Source organism: Meriones unguiculatus, chromosome 6, assembly GCF_030254825.1.
Source record: "Meriones unguiculatus strain TT.TT164.6M chromosome 6, Bangor_MerUng_6.1, whole genome shotgun sequence".
Taxonomy (NCBI): Eukaryota; Metazoa; Chordata; class Mammalia; order Rodentia; family Muridae; genus Meriones; species Meriones unguiculatus.
This window is the reverse complement of record NC_083354.1, coordinates 123,485,047-123,497,270: the sequence shown is the minus strand read 5'-3', so window position 1 is coordinate 123,497,270 and position 12,224 is coordinate 123,485,047. Positions and strand designations below refer to the sequence as shown.

The 12,224-nt window shown below is 42.8% G+C and overlaps 2 protein-coding genes across 10 annotated transcripts in view; one reads left to right on the top strand and one right to left on the bottom strand.

The window, feature by feature from the left end:
* Asph (aspartate beta-hydroxylase) overlaps positions 1-12,040 on the top strand; it is a 205,098-nt gene extending 193,058 nt beyond the window's left edge. For all 7 annotated transcript variants that reach the window (XM_021659816.2, XM_021659815.2, XM_060385967.1 and 4 more), the window contains one exon: positions 7,665-12,040. In XM_021659816.2, coding sequence (XP_021515491.2) covers positions 7,665-7,815 — 151 coding nt within the window. In that variant the 3' untranslated portion in view covers positions 7,816-12,040. The remainder of the gene's footprint in view (positions 1-7,664) is intronic.
* Positions 10,943-12,224, bottom strand: part of Clvs1 (clavesin 1) — a 185,046-nt gene continuing 183,764 nt past the window's right edge. For all 3 annotated transcript variants that reach the window (XM_060385972.1, XM_060385974.1, XM_060385973.1), the window contains one exon: positions 10,943-11,786. In XM_060385972.1, the coding sequence (XP_060241955.1) occupies positions 11,699-11,786 (88 nt within the window). In that variant the 3' untranslated portion in view covers positions 10,943-11,698. The remainder of the gene's footprint in view (positions 11,787-12,224) is intronic.

The following is a 12,224-nucleotide window of genomic DNA, read 5'->3' as shown; positions in this document are numbered from 1 at the left end:
TTCCACAGACCTGCCCACAGGCCAAACTGATGGGAGCAATAGCTCAGTTGAGAGTCCTTCCCAGTTTGTATCGTGTTGACATACACAGAGCAGAATAGGCCTAAGAGCTTTTCTCTCCCACTCTACCCCCGCTCTTACGGCGTTCTTATATGTTTATCTGTGGTCACAGCCCCTTCTGCTATCGATAACCTAGAACCAAGAGAAGGAAGAGAAGTGATAAAGAGAGGCCGAGAGGGGGCCAGAGGACTGATGTGTGAGTAGGTGAGGAATTTCTCTAGTAGACGAGTTGGAAGGCTCTCCCCACAAGAGAAAAGAGGTCACAAACCCGAGTGTGCCATGGGGTGTGTCTGTTTTGATCCTAGTTGCAAGAGAGTTTCTCTGAGAAGTTAGACAGTCCTTAGTGCACTCACAGTCAAGCAAAATAGCAAACCCTGCCCATGTCTTAGATGACTTTTCACTCTATCTTGTTATATAAAGAATGAACTTATCAAAACCAAAGGTTTCACTCAAAGAATTGGAAGAACTTCAGTGCTGAAAGGAGACCTTGGGCCTATCTTATCCATTCCCAAACATTATGCAAATTGATATATTGAAGCCATAAGTGAAATTCTTCGCCATGGTCAAAGCTGGTTAGTAGTCATCATAGCAAGAACACAAGTGCCCTGGCTTCCAAGACAGTGAGAGGCAGGGGGAGGAGAGGATTTCGGTCAGTGTGCATTTTGAGGAATGAGGGAACAGAAGAGGGTGATAAGGCAGCTCCACATCTGTGAGGCCATGTGCCATAATTTCCACGTGGGGGACTGCAGTAGATCAGAATTTGTAAAGGTTAAGTTTTATTGTGTCTGAGTGCTCAACCCCCTTTTCCTGTATTCCACTCACCCTGATTAAATACCTTGTAGTTCACCTCAGCATGGCATCCTCAGACACTAAGACTATCCCTTGGCCATTATCGTGGGCTGAAACAGCAAACCTGAAGGATTTCTGTAGCTTCTATAGAATCAACCTGTCCTGAGAGAGTCGAATATGTTTTCATGAAGTTCCTTTGTATAAAAATTACAACCATGTCATGAATTTTGCCCAGCTGGAAACATTCTAGCAAAGGTCACTGACATTTTCATCTGTAGGATTTTTCCCTTTATTTGTTTGTTTGTTTGTTTGTTTTTAATCACTTTGTGGCCTGATCCCAGTCTCCTCCCTCCTCTTCTTCCAATCCCTCCCTCATGCCCCCCTCCCCATCCTTTTTCCCATCCTGGGATCTCAAGACACAGCAGGACTAAGTGAATCCCCTTCCACTGAGGCAAGACAAAGCTGCCCAGCTAGGGCAAAGGGATTCCAAAGGTTGTCAGAGACAGCCCCTAATCCCATTGTTAGGGAACCCACATAATGACCATACTGCATATCTGTTACATATATGTAGGATTTTAGGTGCAGCCCATGCAAGCTCTTTGTTTGGGACCAAGTTAGTTTACTCTGTAGGTTTTCTGGTGGTGTCTTTGACCCCTCCTGCATCCTCAATCCTTCCTCCCACTCTTCCACAAATCTCCCTGAGCTTGCCTATTGTTTGGCTGTGGATCTCTGCATCTGTTTCCATCAGCTGCTGAATGAGGACAGTTATGGTAGGCTCCTGTCTGCAAGCACAGCAGAATATCATTAATATAGTCAGGGTTTTGCTCTCTCCCATCGGGTGTCTCTCAAGCTGGGCCAGTCATTGGTTAGCTGTTCTCTCAATCTCTGCTCCATCTTTATCCCTACACTTCTTGTAGGTGAGACAGATGTGGGGTTGGAAGTTTTATGGGTGGGTTGGAGTCCCCCTTTGGGGGTGACCCTAGCTGAGATTCCTAGCAGTGCGAGCACCACTTCGTATCTGTAGGATTTTTAGGTGGAAGACTGCAGGCATCTAGAGTCACAACTAGCCTTATTAATACTGGTGATAATTGTGTGAGAAGATTATAGCTGTTGAGTAAGCCTTGCCACCATTATGGCATTATCATTAGTTATAATTATAATCGTTTGAGAAGCTGAAGGATTATGCACTATTGCTTTGTCTTGTTACTGGATATTACTGCACCTTTGGCATAAGGGGCAGAAAGCCTCTCTCAATGCTCAGATATTCAATCAGTAGGAAGCATATTCATCCACCCCTAAACTTGAGTCATGAGCCCTCACAGGAGGACTGTGAGACCAGGTCCAGGAGGCTGCTGCCCAACGCCACCCTGAAAAGCTTTGTTGTCCTTTAGCTGCCTGAATCATAATTCGAACACTACTTAGTCGTATTTGTTGGAGATTTCTTTAAAAAGCAAGTGGCTGGGAAGCTGTGTTTGCATCCCCTTGCACCTTTGCTTTTCATTCAGAAACAATCTGTAGCCCTGTGACAACTCCATGCACGTCTGTTTGTTGTTTGAAACCCTTGTTCTTTCCCGTCTGTTTGTTGTTTGAAACCCTTGTTCTTTCCCAGAATGGTGATAGCATTCCAGGTAAACCCCGTGTCAGCTTGGGCTGGGACGGGCTTGGGTCAGGTTCTAGTGCACTTCCCTCTGCCTCTTTGGAATAATTGAAGCTGAGGTTTTACTTGTTCTGCCTCTGAAAACTAGGGAAAAGACAAAGGACAGTATTTTTAGGGAAAGGATCTAGACCCATTACCATTGATGGGTTCTATGGAAACAGAAAATGCAAGGACAGATCTAAGCCCAGCAGAACATATTGCCCATGTAGTTTTTGTTTTGTTGTTTTGTGTCTTTCTTTTCCTCATTTGTTTGTTTTGAGACAGGGTATCATTGGATAGTGCAGGCTGGACTCATATTCACCTTGTAGACCATTTGAATTCCTTATCATAGTTCCTTGGACTCCCTATAGTCTTTTAAGGACTTGGAAAAATCCATCAGGGTCTGGTGAGAGGGATGGGTGAGTAAAGGTGCCTGCCTCCAAGCCCAGCACCTTAGCTCAACACCTGAGATGCACGTGATGGAAGACAGCCATCTCTTGCAGCTTGATTGCTGACCCCAAGTGTAGCCGAAGAACCCCTCTCTTTCTCTATCTTTCTCTCTCTCTCACACATATGTCAATAAAATATTTTTAAGTAAATGTTTTTAAAGAAAAAATTAAATGCACAATCCATGGAAATGCCTTCTAGATTTTAGGTTTATCTTTTTTTTTTTAATGGTTAATTACTGGTCTAGGCATGATCAACCTTTCCACATTGCAAGATCATAGCATTTATCTATGGAGTTTATGCTGAAGAACTATGCAATCAAGTTACCAAAAAGAAAAAAGAAATCCCACAACATTCTAAATAAGTTGAAGATTTTTGTGTTAGGCTATATTCATAACTGTCCTGGCACACATATGACCCACAGCCTGAGGTAGGACACACCTGGTACACATTCGACTGAAAGTACTTGAAAAGCCACAAACAGGGGTTCTGAACTCTTATATGCAGTAGTCAGTATTTCCTTGTGAGCCACTCTTCCTAGTTCCCAGGAAGTGTAAGCCAATGAATGGGATGATTAGAGTTTTTAAACATTCCTAAGTCTTGGTTTCATTACACCTCATCAGAATATCCTGGAAAATGTCATTTTATGCGGTGGAGACATTTGTACCTTATTTGAATTACATGTAGACTTTTAAATAGCTTCCAGATTCTCTGGTGCTCAAATAACTTCAAGAACCATTTGTTATTGGTATCCAGGTGTATTTTCAGTCTTCTCGGATTTCGTAAGGAGTGGTGTCAAATTTATTCTTGCTAATCTATTGCCTTTTCTATATTTTATGTTTTCTTCCCATGTCTGTTTCATGATTTCTGCCATGAAATGGAATGTCCACCATATACTCTTATCAGGTCCGAGGGTGAAAATACAAGTGTAAATGTGCTATGTTCAGACGCTTCCCACCCTAATAGAATGACAGCCCTACTTGCAGCATTTTACCTTATGATCGTAAAGAAATGATGTCCATTTAGTAGAAACCGAACTTGTAATTTTGACCTTTTTCTGGGTTAGCGATGTATGCTAACACCTTCTGGTGATGCTGGGACATAGCAACCCAGCTTCAGTTAGCCACTCCATCATGGGCAGCCAGCTAAGACTACTGGATGTTATGTTGCTACATGGAATTTGTTGGATATTGGTCTCTGATAAGTCATGTTAGTGATTCCACACATTAGCATACAGCAGGCTTTGTATTACATGACATGGCCCAGCTCTAGGCTAAAGTCAACATGCAGATCCTGTGTAGACTAACATGGTCAGTCTGGATAGTGTGTTGCAGGCATTAGCAATGTGTGGGAGAGAGTGACAAATGCCAGAACCGAAAGGTTTTATTCTGCTCCCTTCAACGACCATGATGTCCCACCATGTTCTGATGCTTTTTCACTATTTTCTCTCATGTGTCCCCTTTGCCTTTCCTTCCTTCCTTCCTTCCTTCCTTCCTTCCTTCCTTCCTTCCTTCCTCCCTCCCTCCCTCCCTCCCTCCCTCCCTCCCTCCCTCTCTTTCTTTCTTTCTTTCTTTCTTTCTTAATGTAATCATGTAAAATACACATCATAAAGTTAGCCCTGTTAACCATTTTAAAATGTGTGGTTTGTTAGCATCAAGTTCACTAACATTGTGCAACCTTTGCCACCACCTAGCTCCAGAATTTTATGTCAGAAGACTGGGCTGTTAAAAAAATGAGCCCATACTCCTTTCGCATCCCAGCTCCAATTCACTTCAGTGTCTGTGCGCTTGACTACTCCAGGACCGTATAAAGCAGAACCACAGAGAACCTGGCCTTTAGTGACTACCTTGATTAATTTAGCATACAGCCCTTAAGACATATCTGTGGGGCTGGCAAGATGGCTCAGCCATTAAAGGCTAGGCTCACAACCAAAAATATAAAATACATCTGTGTTGGGTTGTGCAGATAGATCACTGGATAAAAGCACTTGCAATCATATCTCAGGAATCCTTACGTATCTTAGGAGGACACTTGACACAGGGTCCAAATTATTTTGCTTTCATCTCAGTCCATTTGTTGAGGATCCATTTTGTGGAAGAAATGAGTCTTGCATTCAGTGACCAAACCTAAAACATTAGGTATTTCCTAAGCAGTATCCTATCTTAGGAAAATGGACAGATTGGAAATTAATCTTGTTTATATTCTTAGCTTCATTTACTATGCAAGTGGGTTATACATGGAATATTTTAAATCGGTGCTGCAAAGCTCCCTGCAGGGCCTCCAGCCGAACCTTAGAGGGGAGCCGCATGAGAACCAAAACCTAAATAGAATGTTAGTCTAAACAAAGCATCGAGAGAACCATGCAGGCGGCAGCTGTGAGGTGCTTCTCTAACCCACAGAAACTGAGCTGAGTCAGCGCTCCTGTATTGACGAGTAAATATTAACGTGAAAATGCATATCAAGTGATGCTAAGTGCTGTCACCTTTTAAATGAAATTTTCATTAGGGAAATTTTGTTTGAGTATTAAAATTCCAATTACAAGTTAAAAATTTCGTGTTGTACCTTGGCAAAGAGTAACAGTATAGCAGGAACAGTGCTATCTGGTTACCGTATTATCATTGGGACACATTTTTGAGAACATGATTGGCATTGTTTAATATACCCACGCTGCAGGCCCTGGCACTGTGGCCATCTGGCCTAGGCAGGCTTGTGCATTGATCTTCCCCACGACTTCTGGCCTGCAGCCACTAGAGGGCAGTACACCTTTTGTGACAATGAGGAATATTTACAGGAGTTCCTAAATGTGGGGACCGGTTTAGGGGAGGCAAAGTCACTCCAGAGAACAATAACTGACCGACTGGAGAAACCTAACAATAAAAATTCTAAGTTATTAACTGATAAAAAGTAAGTAACACTGGCAAATAAAAAGTTCAATCAATGTTCTCCATCTACCCCTACCCACCTACCTGCCCATTCCCTCCCTGAGATGTCTCTCGGCTTTCCATCTGGCACTCAGCAAATGTGCTGCTTAGCTGTTTATACAGTTCCTCCGGATATAGGGAATACGGTGTTCACCCCAAGGTTTACCGAGGACAGAAACCTAGACTGGGCAGCAAATGAAAGCATAGGCATTCATTACCGTGTGAAATCAAACCTGAAAAAGAAAACTAAGAAAAATTCAATCAAAAGAAAGAGAAAGGAAAGAAAGTCAAGCAGCTCCCCTCTCCTGAAACATCTTTAATAGGAGAGATATGGTCATTTTCTTGATCTTACTGTTATCAGAGCAGCGTCAAGGGGCCAAAAGGTGGGAGCCACCCAAATGTTTCTTGGTAGATGAGGATGAGCTAAAGCAGTGGGAGCTACACAGCCTTACACCATCCAGCCCTGAAACAGAAAGAAGATCCAGCGATGCTATAAAAATCATGAACCTTTTATTTTTTTTTTTATTATTTATTTATTTTTGGTACGGGAGTGTGTCAGAGAAGTCACTGTTCAAAGGGAGACAGAAAGCTGGGGGCAAGGACAGACCACACACTTTCAGAGAGGCAGAAGACAGAGAGACAGAGACAGACAGAGATAGAGGGAACACAAAATGTCTGGATTATCTTAGGGAAGAGCTTCTGAGGAAGGAGAATGCTAGCCCCTGCGCTGGAAAGTTCAGGGCAGAGGGTGAGGTATGCCAGCCATACCCTGTAACAAGTAGACACTAAAGGATGCTGGGAGAACCTGAAGGCCAGCTCCACTTTGTTTAAACGGACACCTCAGCCGCCTGGCCCCAGGGGTGAATCCCAACAGAAGGTGTGTGGATGGGGAACGTGGATCCAGCATGTGCGTGTACACACGTGTGTGTGTGAGGGAAAATGTGGGCACGTGTGTATGCCACTGCAGGTGTGTAGAACTCAGAGACAACCTCAAATGTCAGTCCTCACCTTTTGCCTTGTTTGAGACAGGGTCTCTCTTTCGTTCTTCACCAGGGCATACAACAGGCCAACTCAGCCTCCCGTCTCCACGTAGACCCAAACCACTAGAATTACAGCTGCTCGTGCTATGTGTCTGGCTTTTATGTGGGTTCTGGGGGATGGAAACTTTGGTCCTCACCACCCAGAAGCCTAAACCCGTCTCTGAAGTGACAGATGGCACAGCTGTGGAGTTGTTTTCCTAAAGCGTGATGTACCAGGGTGTGCATCTAGATGAGTGCTTCTCCACCTGTCAGCTGCGACCCTTTGGGGGGGGGCAATGACCTTTTCACAGAGGTTGCATGTCAGGCGTCCAGCGTTTCAGATACTTACATCATGGTCCATAGCAGTTGCAAAATTACAGTTATAAAGCAGCAATGAAATAATTTTACAGTTGGCGGTCACTACAGCATGAGGGACTGTAATATAGGATCACAGCATTAGGAAGGTTGAGAACCACTGCTCTAGATACTTGCTCAACCAAACAACTCTCTTTTAAGGTGGGATCCAGACTAAATGGAGAGTATGAAATGCCAGTATGTCCTCATCACCAGCCCATACGCCTGGCATATCTTCAGTGAAGGATGAGAAAATTGGCGTCCCTAATAAGAAGACTGATGTTCTGAATTATTAATGGGAGACTGTTTTCAGGCGTGGTGTTAGGGTCATATCCCGAAGGAGGTCACGAACAGGACTTCCTGCCCCTGGACAGACACTGGTCCTCGGGCAAGTGACACTCCCAAGGCCATTCTGACAAAATGCCTGCTTTTCTTTTCCAGGACGTGGGAAGAAGGCAAGGTGCTCATCTTTGATGACTCTTTTGAGCATGAGGTGTGGCAGGATGCCTCCTCCTACCGGCTGATCTTCATCGTGGATGTGTGGCACCCCGAGCTGACCCCTCAGCAGAGACGCAGCCTCCCTGCAATTTAAAAGGAAATGTCGCAGACTTAGATGGTCTCCAGGGATATCACCTTTCTGGTCCTTTCTGGGTGTGGATATACAAGTTCAAGAGCCACGACTCTTCATTCCGTTGCCTTCCGGCTGAAGACCTCTAAGGTTCCTTCTGGATTAGAAACCACTGGAGGGAGTGTTTGCCTTACTACAATTCATTTAGGAGGCCCCTTGCTCCACGGCACTCAGGAGAGCACAGAACTAGTGCCTGGATTGAAGGGGCACACTTGGTTGTGTCTACATTGCTGGCCAAAGATATTTTTCTATGTAGAATAGTGTCTACATCAATGTAAACTGAGGATATACTATAGAAACTGTGAATGAATCACCTGCATTTGTAACTTTTCTATGCAGTTATATTTTTCTAGGTGGCTAAATCGGCCTGTCACCATCTACACCCATGTTCTGTTGACAAGAAGTGTGAATGCTTCACTTCTAACTATTAAATAGTAATTTTCCTGGTAAATTCAGACATCTCCATTTTGAAAAAAAAAATATCACTTGTGAAGAAGACAACTTTGTTCTCCCAACACGAATGGGAAGTTACTCCAGGATTATGAACTGTGCCAACCCTGGGGTCTACCTATGTATTTTCACTTAGACTCAGTATCTTTTCCTTTCTCTGTGCTGATAATGGAAATGCCAGCAAGCTCTTATATCTACGAGCAACTGAACAAAGCCATGGAAACATTTCATGTTGTGATAGGAAAACACCACAGACAATTGGGCTCGGAAAGAAGGTGTAACAGGCAAATGAAAATTCTCTGTCAGGATCAGATGGCCATTATTTTTTTTTTGAGGGGGGGTGGTTCTTATTTGTTTGTTTGTTTGTTTGTTTTGGGCCTCTTTGCCTTCTGTACTTCTGTACTACAGGGCCTAGAATCTACAGTGTCTGCCTCCTGTAGATCCGTTTGAGTGTCACAAAGCTGGCCTCCTAGTCTCTAAGAGTCCCCTCACAATTTCATCAAAGTAGGAAGTGCCCAGGAATGCTAGGATCCTTCCCTAAGTGTGGATGGCTCAGCTTGTTTGATTCTGATTTGTAGAGCTTTTCACCTTCCTCACTCTAAAAAGCTCTCATCATTATTTGGAAATAGTGTTTCACGTGTGTGTTCAATTTGTGTATACACATGATATAGGAAGAGCAGTGAAAAGTCATCTTGCACCTCAAGGTGATCAGTTCATTACTTAAGCATTACTACCTTTGATTTTCTCTTTTAAAACTGAAGGTAACTCGAGCCTGAGACTGTCACAACACTCATGCACTGATCTCTAAGCCAGTCGAACAGCAGTGCTGCAGAAATGACACGAACTGCAGCCACACAGTTGGTAAAATATAGATGCCCCCTTTTCATTCAGTGTCAAGAGAAGCAGCTTTCCGTACCTCATTTAAAGGGCAATTCTTTAACATTGAAATTGACCCCTTTTCTTTTAGCTAAAGGATATTAGCTGTTAGTAGGAAAGTTTACAGAATATGTGTCCATTCTTAAAATAGGTACTTGCTCCTTCTTTGCCATTGTTCAAAATTTCCTCTAAAACAGATGGCAAAAGCATGGCAGGAAAATATCAAATCATTACCAAATTCCAGAAAAGAAAACAACCTCGTGGGAAGCAAGAAGTTATGTGTGTTCTTCAGTGTTTATTGAACGGAGGAACTTACTGACAAAAGGCGATACAGTCCAGTGTCCGTGGGGTAACACGTGGTCAACTATTGGGTTTGGCTCTCCTATATATCACATACACATAAGAAAATGCAAACCATGGGTTCTCATTGTTAAACCATCACCTTACATCCATGTAATAAAGTGGTGGAGATGAGCAAAAGTTAGCTTTTAACTTAGTAAATATAGTGTTTTTTAAAATAAGGTTATTACAGTGGGATTCTGAATATTGCCACGTGAAAAGTCAGACCTACCGTCACTATGAAAAGAGTTGGCAGTCATCGACTCCAACAGCACTTTGAGTACTTGGATCCCGTTTTCATTTTATAAACCCAAGCAATAAAACATTTTCTAATTCACTTTAATATTTCCTCTCTCTTCTGTCATAAGAATTTACTCCAGTGTCTTGGTAGACATTTTTCAAGGTTGTTATTTCATGATTCAAAAGGTCTATATGAAATGAATTGGTGTTTTTATATACTATGATGCAATTGTTTGAGACATATTTTAAATTCTGTTTCGATTTTACTTCTCCAAAGTTTTGGAACATAAAAATAGCTTCTGTTACTATTCTCTGCCAAGAGAAAGAAATAAGAGTACAGTAGATCAACTGAGGAACGGTATACATGTGGACTGTAGCTCAGAGCTCAGGAGGGGAACCCTTTGCTTAGCTAGAATGACAGGGCCCCGGACTTGATCTCCAGCACTGAAAGGAGTCAGGGAGGAAAGAGAAATAGAGAGACAGAGAAAGATAGACAAAGGAAAAGGGGAAGAGGAGGCAAAAAGAAGGGGGAATAAAGAAAGACATGCAGACAGTGAAAGAGGCAAGAATAGGAAAACAGAGAAGAGAAAGAAGAGGCCACAATTAGCAATATTTTTGGTGGTGACTATGGCTGGACGGAAGCTGAATTGGTTTTCTTTAGGTTGTTCAGCTAGTAAATCAACCTACCAAAAGCTTAAAATGTAAGCTATTTTTCCTAAGCATTCTCAATTAAAGTTTTGAAGGGAAGCACTGTGGTCATATTAGTAAGTGGCTGTGTTGTACGGATGCTGGAGAAGTGTACATATACTCAACGGGCCTTGGGAATCATGGCACAGACAACATCCTACCCTTTGATGGCTGTCTGTTTTCTGTCTGACTTCCTGGGAGCAGAGACCAGGGTCCATTTCTAAGAAAAATGAATAAGGAAGTAGGTTGGTCTTTGGCATTTCATCTTGCATTCCTGGTCTTCTTCATTAGCTTGGTACTTACATGCTGAGCCATCCTTAAGGGTATTTCTGTGAGATTTGACTGTTTGTCACCTCAGGGCCTTTCATCACAGGTAATAGGAGGGTTGGGACAAAGGGGTCTAATTGTTGGCACTTTTCTTTGCTATAGGAACCCAAGAACTAACTTGAGTGAGCTCATCAGTCACTGGTGTGTTTTTGTCAAAGAGTTGCTTCCTCTCTGTAGACATTCCTCCAGATGCCTACAGGGAATCACTTTGCTAAGATGAAGCAGCCGTTTTTTTAAACTGCCTGCACATTCTTAATATCCAGTTCATGTGGCCTCACAAACAAGGCGATGTCAAAATCATTCTTGCAGGATATTTAAATTAAAAACCGCAAATAGCCAGACCTGTGAGATCACACTCTTAGGCTGAAAACTTAGATGCTGGTGATGAGGTCAGAAAACAAGTCAATAAAACTGAAAATTATTGTAGCTACTATTGTCTTGGGGTTCTGCACTACATTAAACTTGACAGTGTGTCTGCACAGTTTCACTCTGTTGTATTTATTTGGAAATGAAGTTCATCTTAATTTTCAAAACCTGGAGAGGGTTCCTGTGTGAAATCCTTAGAGCAATTCTTGTCCTAATGTATATGCAGCAAATTTAGTATTTTTCCCTTTTCTAAGTACATCTGCTGCCATAAATATGAGGGGAGGGAGAATCCTTTCTACACAATGCCTGTCTTCATTTCCCCAACCCCTCACAGTAAAACATAAATTAATTAGTTAAATTGAATTCTAAAAGTGTCTCTCAAATCTTTGTCCGGTGTGGGCCGCTCAGGCCGATGGCTGCTGCCAGTCACGGCTGGGGTGGAGTGGAGGAGCTTCTGGCGAGCAGAGCAGAGCACAGGTGGCTGCAGGTCAGCTGCACAGGCTTCCCGGGAGGCTGCTCCCGTGAAGGCTTGTGCGCCATGGGGACGTCACGTGATGTTGGCTCAGTCCAGAGCCAGCAAGGGCTGAGTGTTCTCATTCTCTCCCTTCTCTTCATGTTTCAAGGTCCCAGCTTCTACCACAGACTGAGATCTAACAAGAGAGGAAGGAAACATACACATGATCACAGACAGTCCATGCCGGTAATGGTTGCCTTTCTCTTGGAGAAGCAAGGCCTGTAAAATAGCTACTTAGTGTAGACCTTTTGGTATCTGTTTTGTAGACAACACTTTTTTATTATTTTTACTTTATTTTGCTGAAGACTTAACCTGGTCAATTCTGAGACTCTTCTGTTGAATTTGCTCTGTATCATTTTGCTGTAATAAACCATAACCATGAATGTAAAATTGTGTGGGTGTGTCTATAAAATAAATGTAAGTGATTCCAAAGATACAAAAAACACTGTTTTCTGTGCATTTGGTGGCTGTGTAAGGGGTTCATCTCTTGTATGAGCTTACCACTTTCACAGCCCTGAGAAATGGAGCTACTGTCTCCATTTTTAAGTGCTGAAAAAATTTTAAGGGATCTGTA